The sequence below is a fragment of the Lemur catta genome, chromosome 1, assembly GCF_020740605.2.
Source record: "Lemur catta isolate mLemCat1 chromosome 1, mLemCat1.pri, whole genome shotgun sequence".
In the NCBI taxonomy this organism is placed as follows: Eukaryota; Metazoa; Chordata; class Mammalia; order Primates; family Lemuridae; genus Lemur; species Lemur catta.
This window is the reverse complement of record NC_059128.1, coordinates 112,534,987-112,553,392: the sequence shown is the minus strand read 5'-3', so window position 1 is coordinate 112,553,392 and position 18,406 is coordinate 112,534,987. Positions and strand designations below refer to the sequence as shown.

Sequence of the window (18,406 nt, the reverse complement as noted above, 5' to 3'; positions counted from 1 at the left end):
TTTCACGGATGAGTAAATGGAGGTGCAGAGAGGGCAGTCGTGGTTGCTAGGATTGTTGGCTCTTTTGAGAGATGCATGGAAGATTGGCCTGTACCTGGCTATAAAAGGAGGAATGGAGAGGGGACGGGGCGGGGGGGGAAAAGAGGCAGGAGAGAGAATATGAATGACAGTGTTTGAAGGTCTGAGGTCATCAACTCTGTATCAGTATGGTAATATGAAATCTCTCCTCTTTGGAAAGAACAAAACCACCGGAATTTTTTTATGGGGTCCTTCCTTCCAGCAACTGGATGGAAATGGCTCATCTGGACCACCCCCCAGAAACCATTAAGCACACCCTTACTGGGGTTGTCTCCATTAACAAGTCACCCTGCCCTCAGGTTTATGGGGGAGGCAGACATGGGGCCCTTGGAAGCCTCACCCAGGGTGCACGCTGCCCCCACCCCACCCCGCGCCACCCCACACACACACTCACTGTCCTCCCCATGACTGAGCGATCTTCGTCTCTCTCTCCCCAACCTCTGCCGTAGCTGGGGAGCTCAGCGAGGAGCCCTTCACTCTGAACTTCACCATCAGCAACCTGCGCTACTCATCAGACATGGGGCGCCCTGACTCCCTCAAGTTCAACATCACCGACGCCCTCATGCAGCACCTGGTGAGAGGCCTGTGTCCCCCTCCCACCTCACCCTCCCTATCCTAGGGCTGTTGCCTGCCTCCGACCAACACTGGTTCCCTTTTCCTTCTTCAGCTCAGTCCTTTGCTCCAGAGGAGCAGCCTGGGTGCACTCTATGCAGGCTGCAGGGTCACCTCGCTCAGGTGAGAACCCCCCACCTCCGCGCCCACCACCGAACAACTGGGGAATTCTGACCACGGGTGCTTCCTTGGGTTGGGGTGGGCTCCTTTCATTTTTTTCTTTTTGGTCTTTTCAAATCTTTGTTTTGAGACAGTTCAATTTTGGATGAAGAAACATTGTGCACATTTTTTTTATTCCAATAGATTTAGGGGGCTGCAAGTATTTTTTGTTACATGGATACATTGTATCATGCTGAAGTCAGGGCTTTCAGTGTACCTGTCACCAGAATTGTGCACATTGCACCCAACAGGTAGATTTTTATCCCTCACCCCTCTCCCAACCTCCCCTTTCTTGGTCTCCAGTGTCCTCTACACCACTTTATGACTGTATATACCCCTTGATTAACTCTCACTTATAAGTGAGAACACCTGATACTATTTTTTCCATTCCTGAGATATGTCACTTAGGATAATGGTCTCCAGTTCCATCCAAGTTACTTCAAAAGACATTATTTCATTCCTTTTTATGGCTGAGTAGTACTTCATGGTATGTATGTATATCAACCTAAATGCCCATCAACAGATGAGTGGATAGTTATATATACACCACATTTTCTTTATCCATTCATCTGTTGATGGGCATTTAGGTTGATTCTGTATCTTTGCAGTCATGAATATATCTATATCGTTGCAGCTGTGATAAACATGCAGGTGAAGGTGTCTTTTTCTATAAAATGACTTTCTTTTTTCCTTTGGGTATATATCCAGTGGTGGGATTGCTGGATCAAACAGTGGGTTCCCTGTTTGTTCTTTGAGGAGTCTCCATACTGTTTTCCATAGAGGTTTTACCATTTTACATTCCCACCAACAGTGTATAAGCATTTCCTTTTCACCACATCTGCACCAACATCTCATTTTTTTGGCTTTGTAATAATGGCCATTATCAAGGTGTATAATCAGGTGTGAAGTGCAGAAGCTACAAATGCTTCAACAAGGCTGTATCACGGGCTGTGGGTGTGCAGTGACCACAGGCAGAGAGGTGCCAGGTGGCCTGCCCCCCCCCCAATGTATATCTCTTCCTCCTCAGATCTTTGAAGACCGGCACTGAGACACAGGTGAACTTCCTCTGCGCCTACTGGCAGCCACCTGGTGCCCCAGTTCTGCTTGCCAAGAGGGTGTTCCATGAGCTGAGCCAGCAGACCCATGGCATCACCCAGCTGGGCCCCTACTTTCTGGACAAAGACAGCCTCTATGTTAACGGTGAGCAGCCCTCAGCCTCACCTCCTAGGCCCACTGCCTGCAGCTCAGGATGGTGTTACTGGTTCTCTAGGGGAAGACTTAGGATTCGAATCCAGCGCCAACACACACACACACAAACACACACACACACACACACAAACACACACACAGCTACCCTGCAAGGTTGGTCTTTGCTTAATCCCATTTTACAGATGAAGAAACTGAGGCTTATACAGCTTAAGCAATTTGCCAAAGTGGGTGTAGCCTGAGAGTGGTGGATGCAGGGCATGAGTGCTGCTCGTCAGCGCCCAGTGCCATGCTCCACTCTGCCTGTGGAACTCACAAAAGAGTCTTTCCAGGGGAGACCTGGGGAAAGAAATACATCTGTCTCCTCCCTGCCTTCTTCATGAAGTGGGTGCCCCATATCACTTATACGAGGTACCTAGGTGTAGGTACCAAGTGTACGGAGATACCCTGAGCCTTCATTACTCCAATTTTAGCAAAGGGGGAAACCAAGGCACAGAGAAGGGAAGGCACCTGCCAATGCCTTGCACAGTAGGTTTGTGGCTAGTCTAGGTCTTGATGTTCTTTTTTTATTGTTATTTGTTTAAATGTATGGGGTACAAGTGCGATTTTGTTACATTCATATGTAGTGGTGAAGTCAGGGCTTTTAGGGTATCCATGACCCAAATAACATACATTGTCCCCATTAAGTAATTTCTCATGCTCCATCCCATCATCCCCTCACCCTCCCAAGACTCCATTTTATATCATTCCACTCTCTCTACATCCATCCATACACATTATTTCATTCCCGCTTATGAGTGAGAACATGCGATATTTGTTTTTCTGCGTCTGACTTGTTCATTTAAGACAGTGGACTCCAGTTCCATCCGTGTTGCTGCAAAAGATATAACTTCATTCTTTTTTATGGCTGAATCTTATTCCATTGTGTATGTATAGCACATTTTCTCTATTCAATCCTCTGTCAGTGGCCACTCAGGTGGGTTGCATATCTTGGCTGTTGTGAATAGAGCTGCAAACAGATGAGTGTAGGTTGGGTCTTGATGTTCTGAGTTTACATTTGGTCCCTTTGACGTGGCCACTGCGGGAGCCTGATTAGGGTTTTCCCCCCTTGTAAACCGCACAGTTTATGTGTTTCAATTGTGTGTTTGTTCAAATTTACTAAATGTGTATGCCAGGCCTTGTCCCTGGCTCCAGGAACGGAGCTAGGTTGCATGTGCATCTTGTCCTAATGGAAACTCCAGTGGGGCAGAGACTGTCTTTGTTCGGCACTATGTTCCCCAAATGTAAACGGAGCCTCACATATAGTAAAGCCTACAATAAATATACATTGGATGGAGGGATAGATTGGAGGGAGGGTGGAAGGTGAGATGGTGGGGTGGATGAATGAATAGGTAGAGGGACAGATGTGTGGACATAAAGGTAAGAGCCTCTTGTTGGGAGCATGCTGGAGAGGTAGGTCAGGAAGAGTCAGTTCAAGTGAAATATCAGGAACTTCTTTTTAGTAGAGACAATATTTAAGTCAGATCTTATAAGGTGTATAAACACTCACTAGGTACACAGAGAAGAAAGTGTCTGGGCAGGGGCCCCACTTGGACAGAGGCAGAGAGTATCTGGGACTGTTGTGTCACCTCCCCTTATGTGCAACTTCTTTGTTTCCAGGTTATCACGAACGTGGTCCGGATGAGCCTCCTGCAAGTATGTGTCTTTCAATCCAGTGCCCATTTCAGCCTGCATGGGTCTTGGACCAAGCTTTTCCCCTCATTCATAAAGGGAGCTTGCCTCAGACTCAGGCCAGTCTCCTGAGTGTGGGCAGTGTCTCGGTGGGAAGAAGAATGCTGAGTCCTAGGGCTTTTGGGGCCTGCAACCATGGTGTTATTGGCTTTCTGAATTTTCCACACCCCTCTGGGTTGGAGGAAGAAGTTTGAACAAGCGTTCCCTACAGGGATAAGGGTTGAGGTCAGAAGATGACCTTGTAGTCCCTGCTTCCTGATGACAAAGTCTCCTAAGGGGACTCCAGCAGGGGCCTTTGTGGTCAAGCTGCAAATTCTGGTGGCTACTTGAGTAGTATTGGCTAAATTTGCCCATTCTCTCATCAGTGGTCCACTCATCTGTCTTTCCAGCCATCTCTCTCCTCAGAAAGCATCCACCCATCCATCCACCTACCCATCCATCCATCCATCCATCCACTCACCCATCCATCCATCCACCCATCCTCATAGCCATTCATCTTCTGTTACCATCCACCCACCCATCCACCTATCCATCCACCCATCCATCCACCCATCCATCCATCCACTCATCCTCATAGCCATTCACCTTCTGTCACCATCCACTCACCCATCCACCCATCCAACCATCCATTCATTGACCCACATACCCATCCATTCATCTACCCACCCATTGACTTATCCATCTTTTTCATCCATCCACCTATCCATCTGTCCATCCATTTTTCTGCCCATTCACCTGTGTTTTTTCTTCCTCTGTCCTTCCATCTCTCCAACTTCTCCTTGTTTTTATTCTTCTTGCCTACTCTTCCTACCATTTGTCCATTCTTCCTTCTGTCCATCCATCTCACCTTCCATTTTTCTGCTTGTCCATCCACCTATCCTCTTTGTTCAGCCTTGCTCTGTTCACCCCCCTTTCACTCTCTTGGGTTAATTTAATTCACAGGCTTGCTCACCCCCTCCACTCACACAATCACCTTTTCCCTCACTCTCATTCATGGCCCACTTGTGAATGTTTGTCCTGGCTTGGACCACTGTTGTGTCCCAGGTGAGGGGGCGTCTCCCACTATGTGGGAGCCTCTGTGCCTCTCTGATGACTTACCTTTCCACAGCTCCTGAGCCAGCCACCACATCCCTGCCTCCTCCAGAATCCACCACAGGTATCTGGGGTTCCTTTTCCTTCCCAAGAGAAGCTCCTCAGCTCCACACCCCCACCAGCTGATTGTCACACAGAAGCTGGGAAGGAAGGGTGTGAATATTATAGTGTCAGGGTGATCACTCTGGTCCCAAAGATTATACTAGCCATTCAGTCAGGCACCTGCCCTCATAGACCACCCAGTCTCATGTGATAAACACACCCTTATAACACAATGTGGGATGTTTTGGGGAGAGACGTCGGGCATAGTTTGGAGGGGGGAGAGCTTTCTGGAGAAAGTTTCACCTAAACTGAGTCGTTAAGGATGACTAAGAGTGATCCAGGCAGATGGGGTGTGAAGAGTATTCCTGGCAGAGGGGATTCCGTGAGCAAAGCCTAAGGAGCCAGAAACAGTATACAGTGTATGGGGAGAGTTGAAAGGAATTTGGTTCGCATGAAACATAAACCTTAACCCAGAGTGGATGAATAAATGAGGCTGAATGGTTCTCTGGAGCCAGATCAGGAAGGACCTTGAATGCCAACTCAAGAAGATTGAATTTAACACGGAAGGCCGTAGGGAGCCATGGATGGTCCTAGAGCAAGATGGGCCACTGCTCTCCTGGAGCTCCACTTCGCTGAGCTCTTGAAACATGAATAGGAGTTTTCCAGGAAAATAAGAGAATGGAAGAGCATTCCTAGAAGTGGAGCTGCATAGCAGGGACACAAGCAGGAAAGCTCACCCCAAGAGAATTCCTGTAAAATTCCAGTCCCCCACCCTGCTTTGGGGTAACTTTCCCTTTAGGAGCCCCCATAGCCCCCAGCATGTGGATCTGATTTTGGTTACTTCTGGCAGTTGGCAGGGAGCCCCTGGGACATCTTGGCTCTGTGCAAGAAAAAAAAAAAGCTAAGGGTCCCCACCCTTATTTCTTCTCTGCAGCTCCAGGTTATATACCCCAGAACATATCCATCTCAAGCGAGTACCAGCTGATTTTCCGCATCGTCAACTGGAACTTCAGCAATCCAGACTCCACCTCTTTGGAGTACACCACCCTACTGAGGGACATCCAAGACAAGGTGGGGCCCCTCCTCGCTCCTTTCCCTCCATCTGACTTATATCTATTAAGTGATTGTTTCAACAACTCTCCGCTTTACCTATGTGTTGTGGGTTTTCTCCACTTCCAAAGGTGGTACCAGGGCTGTCTTCCTCATTTCCCATATGGGAAACTGAGGCTTAGAAATGGGCGTGGTGTGCCTATAGTTTCACAGTGAGTTAGGGACAGAATCAGGATTCGAACTCAGGTCTCATTTGCCCCAGTGGCCCTGCCAGCCCCAAAAGACCTTCATGTCTCCCACCCACTCTCCCTCCCCTTCCTTCTAGGTCACCGCACTCTATGCAGCCAGCGAGCTACGGGGCACATTCCGCGACTGCCTGGTCACCAACCTAATGTAAGTTCAGAAGGTCGGACGTGTTGGCCAAGTTGGGAGCTTGGCTTCTGACACGTCCTTGAGCTAGAAGTCCCCAGCTTGCTGTCCATTAGTCCTTGTCGGCAAATTCTACCATCTGCTTCCATAATAAACCTGCAGGGAAGAGGGTGAGGATTCACCTAATGGGGCCACTGATTTCCAGCATCCACCTCCTTCTTTTTCTCTGGACATTTGGGAACGACAATTTTTTGATGTAGGATTCAAAATATCAGCCCAATACTAATATTCAGCAATGGCCAGTCTCTCCAGTGAGCATTTGCATGCAAGGTCACCTCATTTGATGCTCAAGGGCCAGCTCCTATGAGGTGGGTACATCCCCCCTTGTTCAGATGGGAAAAATGAGGCTTGGAGAACTGTCAACGTTGGGATTTGAACCCAGGAGAGCTGGGCGAAGGAACTAAGATATCTGTTTTGGGGAAAAGGACATCGGGTTGACTTTGATCATTTCCAAACATCAGGGGAATTTTTGTCTTTAAGGTATGGATAATTATAATAATACCTTTCATCAGAGTGATGGTATGGGAATGTGTAAATTGCTTCTTCAGGGTCCAGATCTATAGCAAGTGCTCAATAAATGTCCATTATTGGTCAGGGTCCATGTTTGTCAGGGTCTCTTCTCTAGACAAGGGGAGGAGGCAGCTAGACAACCCCCAACCCACGACTTGTCTCCATGTGTCTGCCTTTTTTTTTTTTTTTTTTTTTTTTGAGACAGAGTCTCACTCTTTTGCCTGGGCTCGAGTGCTGTGGTGTCAGCCTGGCTCACAGCAACCTCAGACTCCCAGGCTCAAGTGATCCTTCTGCCTCAGCCTCCCGAGTAGCTGGGACTACAGCCATGTGCCACCATGCCTGGCTAATTTTTTCTATATATTTTTAGTTGTGTGGTTAATTTCTTTCTATTTTTTAGTAGAGACGGGGTCTCACTCTTGCTCAGGCTGGTCTTGAACTCCTGAGCTCAAGCAATCCTCCCACCTCGGCCTCCCAGAGTGCTAGGATTACAGGCGTGAGCCACTGCACCTGGCCCATGTCTCTGCCTGTTTAAAGACAGCAACTTGAGACACTGCTGGTGTTGAGTGCTGGGCTGAATTCCCATGGTTTCTGTCCTTAGGTTGGACCCCATGTGGGTCACTGTCAGAGCACTGTTCTCCTCCAGTCTGGATCCCAACCTGGTGAAGCAAGTCTTTCTGGATAAGACCTGGAATGCCTCATCCTACTGGCTGGGCGCCACCTACCGATTGACAGACCTGCATGTGACAGGTACACAGCGGGGTGGCTGGTTTCATAGCTGGAAGAGATGTGGTTATGTGATGAAGGATGGTGAACCTGAATAGTAGGGGAGTAGGTGGTGGCTCTAGAGGGAGAAACAGAACTTTCTTGAGGCCCATGTTGGTGACCCCTGGCAGCGGGCCATGCCACAGAGGCAGGAAGGGAGCATGGAGTAGTTGCACACAATGGAAAAATGGTGCTTTTTGTGTGTAAATTTTTCCAGCCCAAAATGTAGGAAGATCCTGAGTTGCCTGCTTAGGCCCCTTAATAATCAGTAATGTCGCTGGGTGTGGTGGCTCAAGCCTGTAATCCCAGCGCTTTCAGAGGCCGAGGTGGGAGGATCGCTTTAGGCCCAGAATTCAAGACCAGCCCGAGCAAGAGACCTTGTCTCTACCAAAAATAGAAAAAGTAGCTGGGTATGGTGGAGTGCACCTGTAGTCCCAGCTACTTGGGAGGCTGAGGCCAGAGGATCACTTGAGCCCAGGAGTTGGGGGCTGCAGTGAGCTATGATGACACCACTGCACTCTAGCCAGGTCAACAGAGCAAGGCTGTCTCAAAAAGAAGAATAGAAAGTAAAACGTGTTCTGCTCATCCTCTGGATGCTGTATGGAGAATGGGGTGGGAGGAAAAGACCAGAGGCAGGAAGACCCATTGGGAACCTATTCATCAATCAGAAGTTTCAGCAAAAGTGTGTGACAGATGCCCACCAGGTGGTTAGCACCTGCACATGCTAACTGCACCCCAGAGAGACACAGTCTCTTTTCCCCACATTGTAGTGAACTTTTATAACACTTGGTGGAAAGAGAACTGAACAGGAAGACAGGTGGATGGATACAAGCTGGACAGGTGGATGGAGGGTCTTCTATAGCCCACCCTTAAAAATCCACTTCAGTTCACACTGCAAGGAATAAGTAGGCTGGCTGGAATGACCACTTTCTTAAAACCCTCTCTTTTTTATGAATTCTTTTTTTAAAATTTCAACATATCAAGGGAGTACAAATATTTTTGTTACATGGATACCTTGTATAATGCTTAAGTTAGGGATTTTGGTGTGCCTTTCACCAGAATAGTGTTCATTGTACCTGAGAGATAAGTTTTTTATCCCTCTCACTGTTCCCCCTTTTTGGTTTCCAATGTCCTTTTTGTACACAGAGCTAAATGCCCCTGTGTACCCATCATTTAGCTCCCACTTATGAGTGAGAACATGCGGCATTTTGTTTTCCATTCCTGAGATACTTCACTTAGGATAATGGTCTCCAATTCCAGCCAGATTTCTGCAAACGACATTATGTCATTCCTTTTTATGACTAAGTAGTACTCTATGGTGTGTGTGTGTATGTGTCTTTTCTTTAGCCACTTGTGAATTGATGGGCACTTAGGTTGATTCCACATCTTTGCAATTGTAAATTACACTGCATTAAACATTCAAGGGCAGGTGTCTTTTCACTAAAATGATCTCTTTTCCTTTGGGAGGATACCCAGCAGCGGGATTGCTGGGTCAAATGATAGGTTTACATTTATTTCTTCGAGGAACCTCTATACTGTTTTCAATAGAAAAACCGTCTCTTGATATGGGATTTTTACATACTTTTTTTTTCTAATTCTAGAAATAGACCTAAGCAGACCCAGCCCCCAGCACTTCCAGTTGAATTTCACCATCACCAATCTACCATATTCCCTGGACATAGCCCAGCCAAGCACTACCAAATACCAGCAAAACAAAAGGAGTATTGAGAATGCGGTGAGAATGGGGTGGTGTGTCCACTCTGTGCCCAGGCAGAGACTGACCTATGGATACCAGGTAGTCAGAGCGTGACTTTTATAACAATTCATGAAGACAGATTCTTATTCCCATTTTACAAATTAAGACACAGGCACAGAAAGGTTCAGGACCCAGGCACAGCATCCTACAGCTAAGTTGTACCATGGAACGGGACATCCTTTGGTACACACGCCTGGGCTAGTGTTTGTCATGGCAAGAAGAAAAATAGATGAGGAATATACTCAGTGGCTGAAAATTCTCTGAAGCTACTGGGCATCAGATGCTGACCTGAGAAACATTACCCTGTCTTTCAGCTCAACGGACTCTTCCAAAACAGCAGCATCAAGAGTTACTTTAGTAACTGTCAAGTTTCAGCATTTAGGTGAGTTACAACTCAGGACCTCATGACTCTGGGGATTTCTGTTGTGCTTTAAATAAAAGTGTCCCCAAGCCATAGCTATGGATGAGAGCTCTAGGAATACAGAGCTGTCACCTAAAAAAAATAAACAAAAACAAAAAAACCAGGGAGCCCACCAACTGGCTTAGAAACTCAAGAAAGCATCTACAGACTGGGTGTGGTGACTTATGCCTGTAATCCCAGCACTCTGGGAGGCTGAGGAGGGAGGATCACTTGAGGTCAGGAGTTTGAGACCCGCCTGAGCAAAAGTGAGACCCCGTCTCTACCAAAAATAGAAAAATTATCCAGGCATGGTCAGGCACACCTGTAGTCCCAGCTACTCGAAAGGCTGAGGCAGGCGGATTGTTTGAGCCCAGGAGTTTGAGGTTGCAGTGAGCTAGGCTGATGCCATGGCACTCTAGCCCAGGCATCATAGTAAGACTTTGTCTCAAAGAGAGAGAGAGAGAGAGAGAGAGAGAAAGAGAGAGAGAGAGAGAGAGACTGTCTCCAAACCTCAGCAGACGTAGAGGTGCCTGCCTGGTGCTGGGAGACATGGTGTCTAGAGTGTAGAGTCCACTACATTAAGAAATCAGGATCCATAGAATATGGGGTGGGAGTAAGGGGTGAACAGGATGACTTAGAATCCAGCAGTCTAACTGTGCTATCCAATAAGGTAACCCACTAACCATGTCAAGCAATTTAAATTTTTTATACATAGTTCACATACCATAAAATTCACCCTTCCAAGTGCAAAATCTAATGGTGATATGTTCGTAGAGTGGTGCAACTATCCCCACTATCTAATTTTGAAACATTTTAATCACCCCAAAAAGAAACCCTATACCCGTTAATATTCACTCCTCATTCTTCCCTCCTCTCCTCCAGCCCCCTGACAACCATTAATCTACTTTCTGTCTCTGTGACTTTGCCTGTGCTGGACATTTCATATTAATGGGGTCATCGTACAGTATGTGGTCTTTTGCAACTGTCTGGTTTTCCTTAGCGTAACGTTTTCGAGGTCCATCCATGTTGTAGTGTTGCCATCCAACCAGGTTCATTTGCCTGCTGTCCAAGAGGAAGCAAATACACTGAGACAGCAGGGTTTACAGCAGAGAAAGAGTTTATTCCACATATCACTAAGCAGGGAGGTGGGAGAAATTTCTCCAATCTGCCTCCCCAAGAATTTGGGAGACAGGGTTTTTCAAGACAATTAGGCATAGGCAATTGAGTCTGCTAATTGGCTTGGTTCGGGGTGGAACCTTAGGGTTGTAGAAATTGTCTTCTTTGCTGACCAGGTTCTTGGATGGGGATCACAAGACCAGTTGAGTCGGTTCCTTGATATCAGCCACTGGTCTGGGTGGGTCAGCTGTTCCACTGGAATTCGTGACCTGGAAGATATCTCAGAAACTACCCCTAGGTTTCAAAGAGGTGATATTATCTATGCAGAAAGCTAGGCATCCTTATGATCACCAGCTATGTGGCTCCTAGTGTGGCAATTACAGAGAAGCAATCAGGGGGACAGTGGCTAATAATTATCATTATTTTTAGCTAGACCTGTGCCTTATTTTTAACTAGACTTTTACCATAGTTATCACCTAGCACCCCGTTATTGATTTGTGTAAAGGGCGGTTTCAGTAGCATGTATCAGTACTTCATTTCTTTTTTAAGACTGAATAAGTGATATTCAATTGTTTGGCTCTACCCTGTTGTGTTTAATTATTCATGCATTGATGAACATTTGGGTTGTTTCCACTTTTTGGCTATGATGAGGTAGGATGCTATGATCATTCCTGTACAAGTTTTTGTGTGAATTTATGCTTTCAATCATCTTGGTACAATACCTAGGAGAGTGGTATTGCAGGGTCATGTTTAACTCATATTAACTTCTGGGGAACTATCAATCTGTTTCTCACAGAGGCTACACCGTTTTATATTCCTACCAGCAATATATGAGGCTTTCAAATTCTCCACATTCTCTCCAACTTGTCATTGTCCCTTTTTTAAAAAAAAATAGTCATCCTAGTAGGTGGAAAGTAGTATCTCATTGTGGTTTTGATTTGCATTTCCATAGTAACTAGTGAAATTGAGCATCTTGTCCTGTGCATAGGGGCTAGTTGTGTATCTTTGGAGAAGTATCTATTCAAGTTCTTTCCCATTTTTAAACTGGGTTCTTTGTCCTTTATTGTTGGGTTGTAATAGTTCTGTATATATTCTGGGTACTAGAAACTTATTAGATACATGATTTGCAAATCTTTTTCCCATTTGGAGGGTTGTCTTTTCAGTTTCTTGATAGCATTCTTTGAAGCACAAAAGCTTTTAATTTTGATGAAATACAATTTATTTATTTTTTCTTTTGGTTGCTTACACTTTTAGTGCAATATATAAGAAACCATTGCCTAATTTAAGGTCATGAAGATTTACACCTATGTTTTCTTCTAAGAGTTTTATAATTTTATCTCATACATTTAGATCTTTGATATATGTTGAGTTAAATTTTGTACATGTTGTGCAGTAATGGTCCAACTTCATTCTTTTGTATGTGGTTGCCTCGTTGTCCTGGCACCTTTGTGAAAAAGACTATTCTTTCCCTATTGTCTTGCTATCCTTGTTGAAGATCAGTTGTCTGTTAATTGTTTGGGTTTGTTCATGGAGTCTAAATTCTATCCCATCAATCTATATGTCTATCCTTATGCCAGTAGCACACTATTTTGATTACTGTAGCTTCATAACAAATTTTAAAATTGGAAAGTAGAGTTCTCCAGCTTTGTTCTTTCTCAGTATGAGTTTGGTTATTCATGGTCCCTTGCAGTTCCATATGAATTTTAGGATCAGTTGTCAATTTCTTCAAAAGAGCTAGCTGGGGTTTTCATAGAGACTGCATTGAACCCATAGATCAATTCGGGAAGAGTTGCCATTTTAAAAATATTAAATCCCCAATCCATGAACATGGGGTGCCTTTCTATTCACTCAGATTTTTAAAATTTCTTTCAACACTATTTCAGTGTACAGGTCTTGCACTTATTTATTAAATTTATTCCTGAGTATTTGTAGTTTATTCTTTGATGCCATTGTAAATGGAATTTTTTTTCTTTTTTTTTTTATTAACATTTTTTTTTATTTCAGCTCATCATGGGGGTACATAAGTTTAGGTTATGTACATTTTCCATGTCCCACCCATCCCCCCGAGTCAGAGTCCCAAGCGCGTCCATTCTCATTCTCCAGACAGTGCGCCTGGCACTCATCATGTAGTCATACCTCCATCCCCTCCCCCCCCCACCTCCCCGGGTCTGCATCTTCAAGCATGACCATTCCCCAGAGGGTGTGCAACGCACTCATCATGTAGGCATACACTCACCCCCTCCCCCCACCCCCATCCCAGTCTGATATCCAATTGGTATCCTTCCCTGATGTACATTTAGGTGATGATCAGGGAAACCAGTTTTCTGGTGAGTACATGTGATGCTTGTTTTTCCATTCTTTGGATACTTCACTTAGTATAATGGGTTCCAGCTCTCTCCAGGAGAACCAAAGAGATGTCGTATCATCGTTATTTCTTATAGCTGAGTAGTACTCCATGGTATACATATACCACAATTTACTAATCCATTTGTGGATCGATGGGCACTTCGGTTGTTTCCACATCTTTGCGATTGTAAATTGTGCTGCTATAAACATTCGGGTACAGGTGTCTTTGTTAAGGAATGACTTTTGTTCTTCTGGGTATATGCCCAATAATGGGATTGCTGGATCAAATGGTAGGTCTACTTGAATCTGTTGAAGGTATCTCCATATTGCTTTCCATAGGGGTTGCACTAGTTTGCATTCCCACCAGCAGTGTATGAGTGTTCCTGTCTCTCCGCATCCACGCCAACATGTGTTGTTTTGGGATTTTTTGATAAAGGCCATTCTCACCGGAGTTAAGTGGTATCTCATTGTGGTTTTGATTTGCATTTCCCTGATGATTGGGGATGTTGAGCATTTTTTGATACGTTTTTTGGCCATTCTTATGTCTTCTTTTGAAAAATTTCTATTCATGTCCTTTGCCCATTTTTTGATAGGATTGTTTGATTTTTTCTTGCTGATTTTCCTGAGTTCTAAATAGATTCTTGTTATCAGTCTTTTATCTGATGTGTAGTATGCGAAAATTTTTCCCATTCTGTAGGCTGTCTGTTTATTTTCATGACTGTTTCTTTGGCTGTGCAGAAGCTTTTTAATTTAATCAGGTCCCAGTCATTTATTTTTGTTGTTGCTGCGATTGCCTTAGGGATTTTCTTCATAAATTCTTTGCCTAGACCAATGTCTGTAAGAGTCTTTCCTACATTTTCTTCTAGAATTCTAATTGTTTCCCATTTAAGGTTTAAATCTGTTATCCACCGTGATTTGATTTTTGTGAGAGGTGAAATCTGTGGGTCCTGTTTCAGTCTTCTACATGTGGCTATCCAGTTTTCCCAGCACCATTTATTGAATAGGGACTCTTGTCCCCAGAGTATGTTTTTGTCTATTTTGTCAAAGATTAGATGGTTATATGAGGATGGTTTTATATTTCGGTTTTCTGTTCTGTTCCACTGGTCTGTGTCCCTGCCCTTGTGCCAATACCAAGCAGTTTTAAGCACCACAGCTTTGTAGTATAGTTTGAAGTCTGGCAAATCAATACCTTCCATTTTGTTTTTATTGCTTAAGATTGCTTTTGCTATACGGGGTCTTCTCTGATTCCATACAAAGTGTATAATTATTTTTTCTAAATCTGTGAAAAATGATGTTGGAATACCTTTCAAAATAGCAACAAAGAAAATAAAATATCTAGGAATATATTTAACTAAAGAGGTAAAGGACCTCTACAAAGAGAACTATGAAACGCTAAGGAAGGAAATTGCAGAACACGTAAATAAGTGGAAATCCATACCATGCTCATGGATTGGAAGAATTAACATCGTTAAAATGTCTATACTACCCAAAGTAATCTATAGATTCAATGCAATTCCTATTAAAATACCAACATCATTTTTCACAGATTTAGGAATTTTTTTTCTTAATTTCATTTTTGGAATGTTAATTGCTAGTGTATAGAATCTCAATTGATTTTTGTGTTTTCATTTTATATCGTACAATCATACTGAATTAATAGGTTTTAGTAATATGTATGTGTATTTCTTAGGATTTTTGAATATGTAATATCATGCCATCTACAAATGGAAATGGTTTTAAATCTTCTTTTCCAATCTAGATGCCTTTTGTTTATTAATTTTTCTTGCCCAATTTTCCCCACTGGAACTTCCAGTACAATGTGGATAACATATGGGTTGAAGGCAAACATCCTTGTCTTGTTTCTGGTCTTGGGGGGAAAGTTTTCAATCTTTCACCATTAAGTGGGATATTAGCTGTGGGTTTTTCATAGATGTTCTTCATCATGTTGAGAAAATTTCTTCCTAGTTCTCATTTGTTGACTACGATGGGTTTTTTTAAATCATGAAAGGTTGTTATATCTTGTCAAATGTTTTTTCCGTGTGTCTATCAACATCATGTGGCTTTTGTCCTTAGTTCTGTTAATATGACATATTATGATGATCTTCCGATATCCAACCTTGCAACTAGAGGTGAGAGATTTAAGCCCTTCTCAAGTCTCTCCTGGTCATGTATTAATACATAGCCCTGCACTTTTTCCACCTTCTAGATCCCAGAAATACATCAGAGCTTTTCAAAGCCCCCTGTGGACCATTTATTCCCCCAGATTTTCCTTTTAAGCTTTTGTCTTACCTCTTGCCTTCCCCAGCTGGTATCGCCTCCTCAGCCAGCTGTAATGTTAAACAGTTACCACTGATAGTTTTTGACAAGCACCTTGGAAATAGGTTTTCCTCATTGAGCAAAGTTTCAAATCAAATGAAGACAAGCCCTGAGAATAGAGCTTTTTCAAGGAGCTTCCAGACAGATTAAATAGTGACATTTATCTGGAGATACGTGTTTGGGGGCCTCCCAACCCATTGCGGCTGCTTGGCAGCTGGTTTCACAGCTACCATGGTTCTGAAACTGCTTGTTTTCAAAATTACTGAGGACCTTGGGGAGAGCTCTATGGAAATAATACAAGTTAAAATGCCACAAATCTTGTTTTCTTTACCAAGACCCAACACTTTTCTTAACTAAACACTGCTCAGATTGTCACAAGCCTTTGGTTAATTTCCAGACTTCTGAAAAAAGTTGATTTTGGCCATTTTGGACAGTGTTCTCATTGTTGATATGGCTTTTCAAAAGTCCTTACTCCAACAGTTAAGAAACGTTCTCCTGGGTGGCTGTTTTTAAATTAATTAAATGAAATAAAATTAGAAATTCAGTTCCTCACCCACACTGGCCACATCTTAAGTGCTTAATAACAACATGAGGCTACTAATGACTGTATTGGACAGTGCAGACACAGAACATTTACATCACTGCATAACATTCTCTTGTGCAAGGCCTAGCAGAGAGGAACCTAGAATCAGGATAGAATTCCAGATACCTTTGTTCATTCCTCATCCCCTTCCAGGTCTGTGCCCCCCAGCAGTCACACTGGAGTGGATTCCTTGTGTTACTTCTCACCATTAACTCGGAGACTAGACAGAGTTGCCATCTATGAGGAATTCTTACGGATGACCCAGAATGGTACCCGGCTGCAGAACTTCACCTTGGACAGGAACAGTGTCCTTGTGGATGGTAAGACTCCCTGGTCACTGGGGCAGGGGTAGAGGCTCCAACTTCCACACCAGGGGCCTTCCCTGGGAATCTGGAGGCTTGGGGATGACTCTGCATTTTACTTTTTCAGACTAGGAAAAGGTGGCAAGGTTCTCCTAGGCTTTCTCCACCACTGAAGGAGAGAAAAAGAAACACCCAATGGGATATGAAAGGCATTTTCCCTGTCCTGTTTGGTGCTGTGACCTCAGACTAATCACTTCTCCTCTCTAGACTTCTTCCTTATCTCTGCACTGCAAGCCACTGGGTGATGTGGTCAACGAGGGCTTCCAGTTCCAAGTCGTATCTGATCCAGCCTCGACAAATGTGGCACAATAAACCTATTCTCCAACTCCAGAGGTGCCTCCAAGGTGGCTAAACCTTGCATATCCAAACTTATCTCTTCAAAGAACAGTTATGTGCATTGCACCGTGCACCAGGAACATAGCAGGAGAGGGTGACTGCCTGCATCTTCACCATTATACCCCAAGAACCCCATATTCTTCCTGGCACATAATGATGAACACTCAACACATATTTGTAGAAGGAATAACTAGATCTCATACAAGGTCCCTTTTAGGTCACGTGTGAATAACATAAGATAGGGAAATTTCCAAAAACAAAGTTGATTTTGGCCAGTGTTCTCATTGTTTATATGGATTTTCAAAAGTCCTTACTCCAACAGTTCAGAAACGTTCTCCCCTGTGGCTGTTTTTAAATTAATTAAATGAAATAAAATTAGCAATTCAGTTCCTCACCCACACTGGCCACATGGTGCTTGTGTGCACTGTGTGCGCTGGTGCCTGTGTGCCGCTGTCCTTGGTTCTGAATTGTTGTACAAGAGGACACTGTGGGTTCTCTGGAATCAACAGATCTTTCACATGTCTGTCACGTGTTTTTCATTGTCTTATCAATTCTTTTTTAAAAGATGAAAACTACTGTTGACTCACAGGCTGTATAAAAACAGGCCATGAGCCCGACATGACTGTCATTTGCCAAACCTTGCTCTGAATTTGGAACCAGCCAATAACAATTTCTGCAATGATAAAATTAAAAAAACTTATATCTGTGCTATCCAGCACAGTATAGCCACATGTGGCTATTGAACACTTGAGGTATGGTTCATGTGACTGAGGTACTGGAGTTTTGATTTTATTTAATTTTAACTTAAAAAGCCACTTGCGGCTGCCCCATATTGCACATATCTTTAAGAAGTTGGGGCTGGGGAAATGGTTCATATCTATAATCCCAGCACTCTGGGAGGACGAGGCTGGAGGATGGCTTGAGCTCAGGAGTTCAAGACCAGCCTGAGCAAGAGTGAGATCTGTCTGTACTAAAAATAGAAAAATTAGCCAGGCATGGTAGTGCTCACCTATAGTCCCAGCTACTTGGGAGGCTGAGGCAGGAGGATCGTTTGAGTCCAGGAGTCTGAGGTTGCAGTGAGCTATGATGACACCACTTCACTCTACCCAGGGTGACAGAGCAAGACTGTCTCATAAAACAAACAAACAAACAAAAAACAAGTTGGCTAGAAAGAGTTGGTAGATGTAGAGAAACCTGCAACCCTTCTCACCATGCCCAATGGTTGCTACCAACCCCTGCCCTCATGGAGTTTGTGCCGTACTTAGGAATAACCAGAATAGGCAGCTGTCAGTTATAAGTTATTTGATGCGAATGTATGGATACTTTGGAGTGATCATCAGGGAATGCTTCCTGGAGGAAATGACATTAAAAGTGAATCCTGCAAGATGAGACTAAAACAACAAAGGGATGGAGAAGGGTTTAAATGTGTTTCTAGGCAGAGGGGGAAAATAAAGCTTTTGATTGAGAATTTACAAATTTAGAGAGATCCTGTGGGTTCCCAACTGCGATGACCCATTCTC

The 18,406-nt window shown here is 44.0% G+C and overlaps 1 protein-coding gene across 1 annotated transcript in view; it reads left to right on the top strand.

Moving 5' to 3' along the window:
- Window positions 1–18,406, top strand: part of MUC16 (mucin 16, cell surface associated) — a 120,416-nt gene that overhangs the window by 99,579 nt on the left and 2,431 nt on the right. Inside the window, exons 99-109 of the mRNA XM_045550493.1 lie at window positions 528–652; window positions 746–813; window positions 1,877–2,049; window positions 3,715–3,750; window positions 4,895–4,942; window positions 5,855–5,991; window positions 6,296–6,363; window positions 7,508–7,656; window positions 9,273–9,406; window positions 9,742–9,809; window positions 16,342–16,508. Of these exons, the coding sequence (XP_045406449.1) occupies window positions 528–652; window positions 746–813; window positions 1,877–2,049; window positions 3,715–3,750; window positions 4,895–4,942; window positions 5,855–5,991; window positions 6,296–6,363; window positions 7,508–7,656; window positions 9,273–9,406; window positions 9,742–9,809; window positions 16,342–16,508 (1,173 nt within the window). The remainder of the gene's footprint in view (window positions 1–527; window positions 653–745; window positions 814–1,876; window positions 2,050–3,714; window positions 3,751–4,894; window positions 4,943–5,854; window positions 5,992–6,295; window positions 6,364–7,507; window positions 7,657–9,272; window positions 9,407–9,741; window positions 9,810–16,341; window positions 16,509–18,406) is intronic.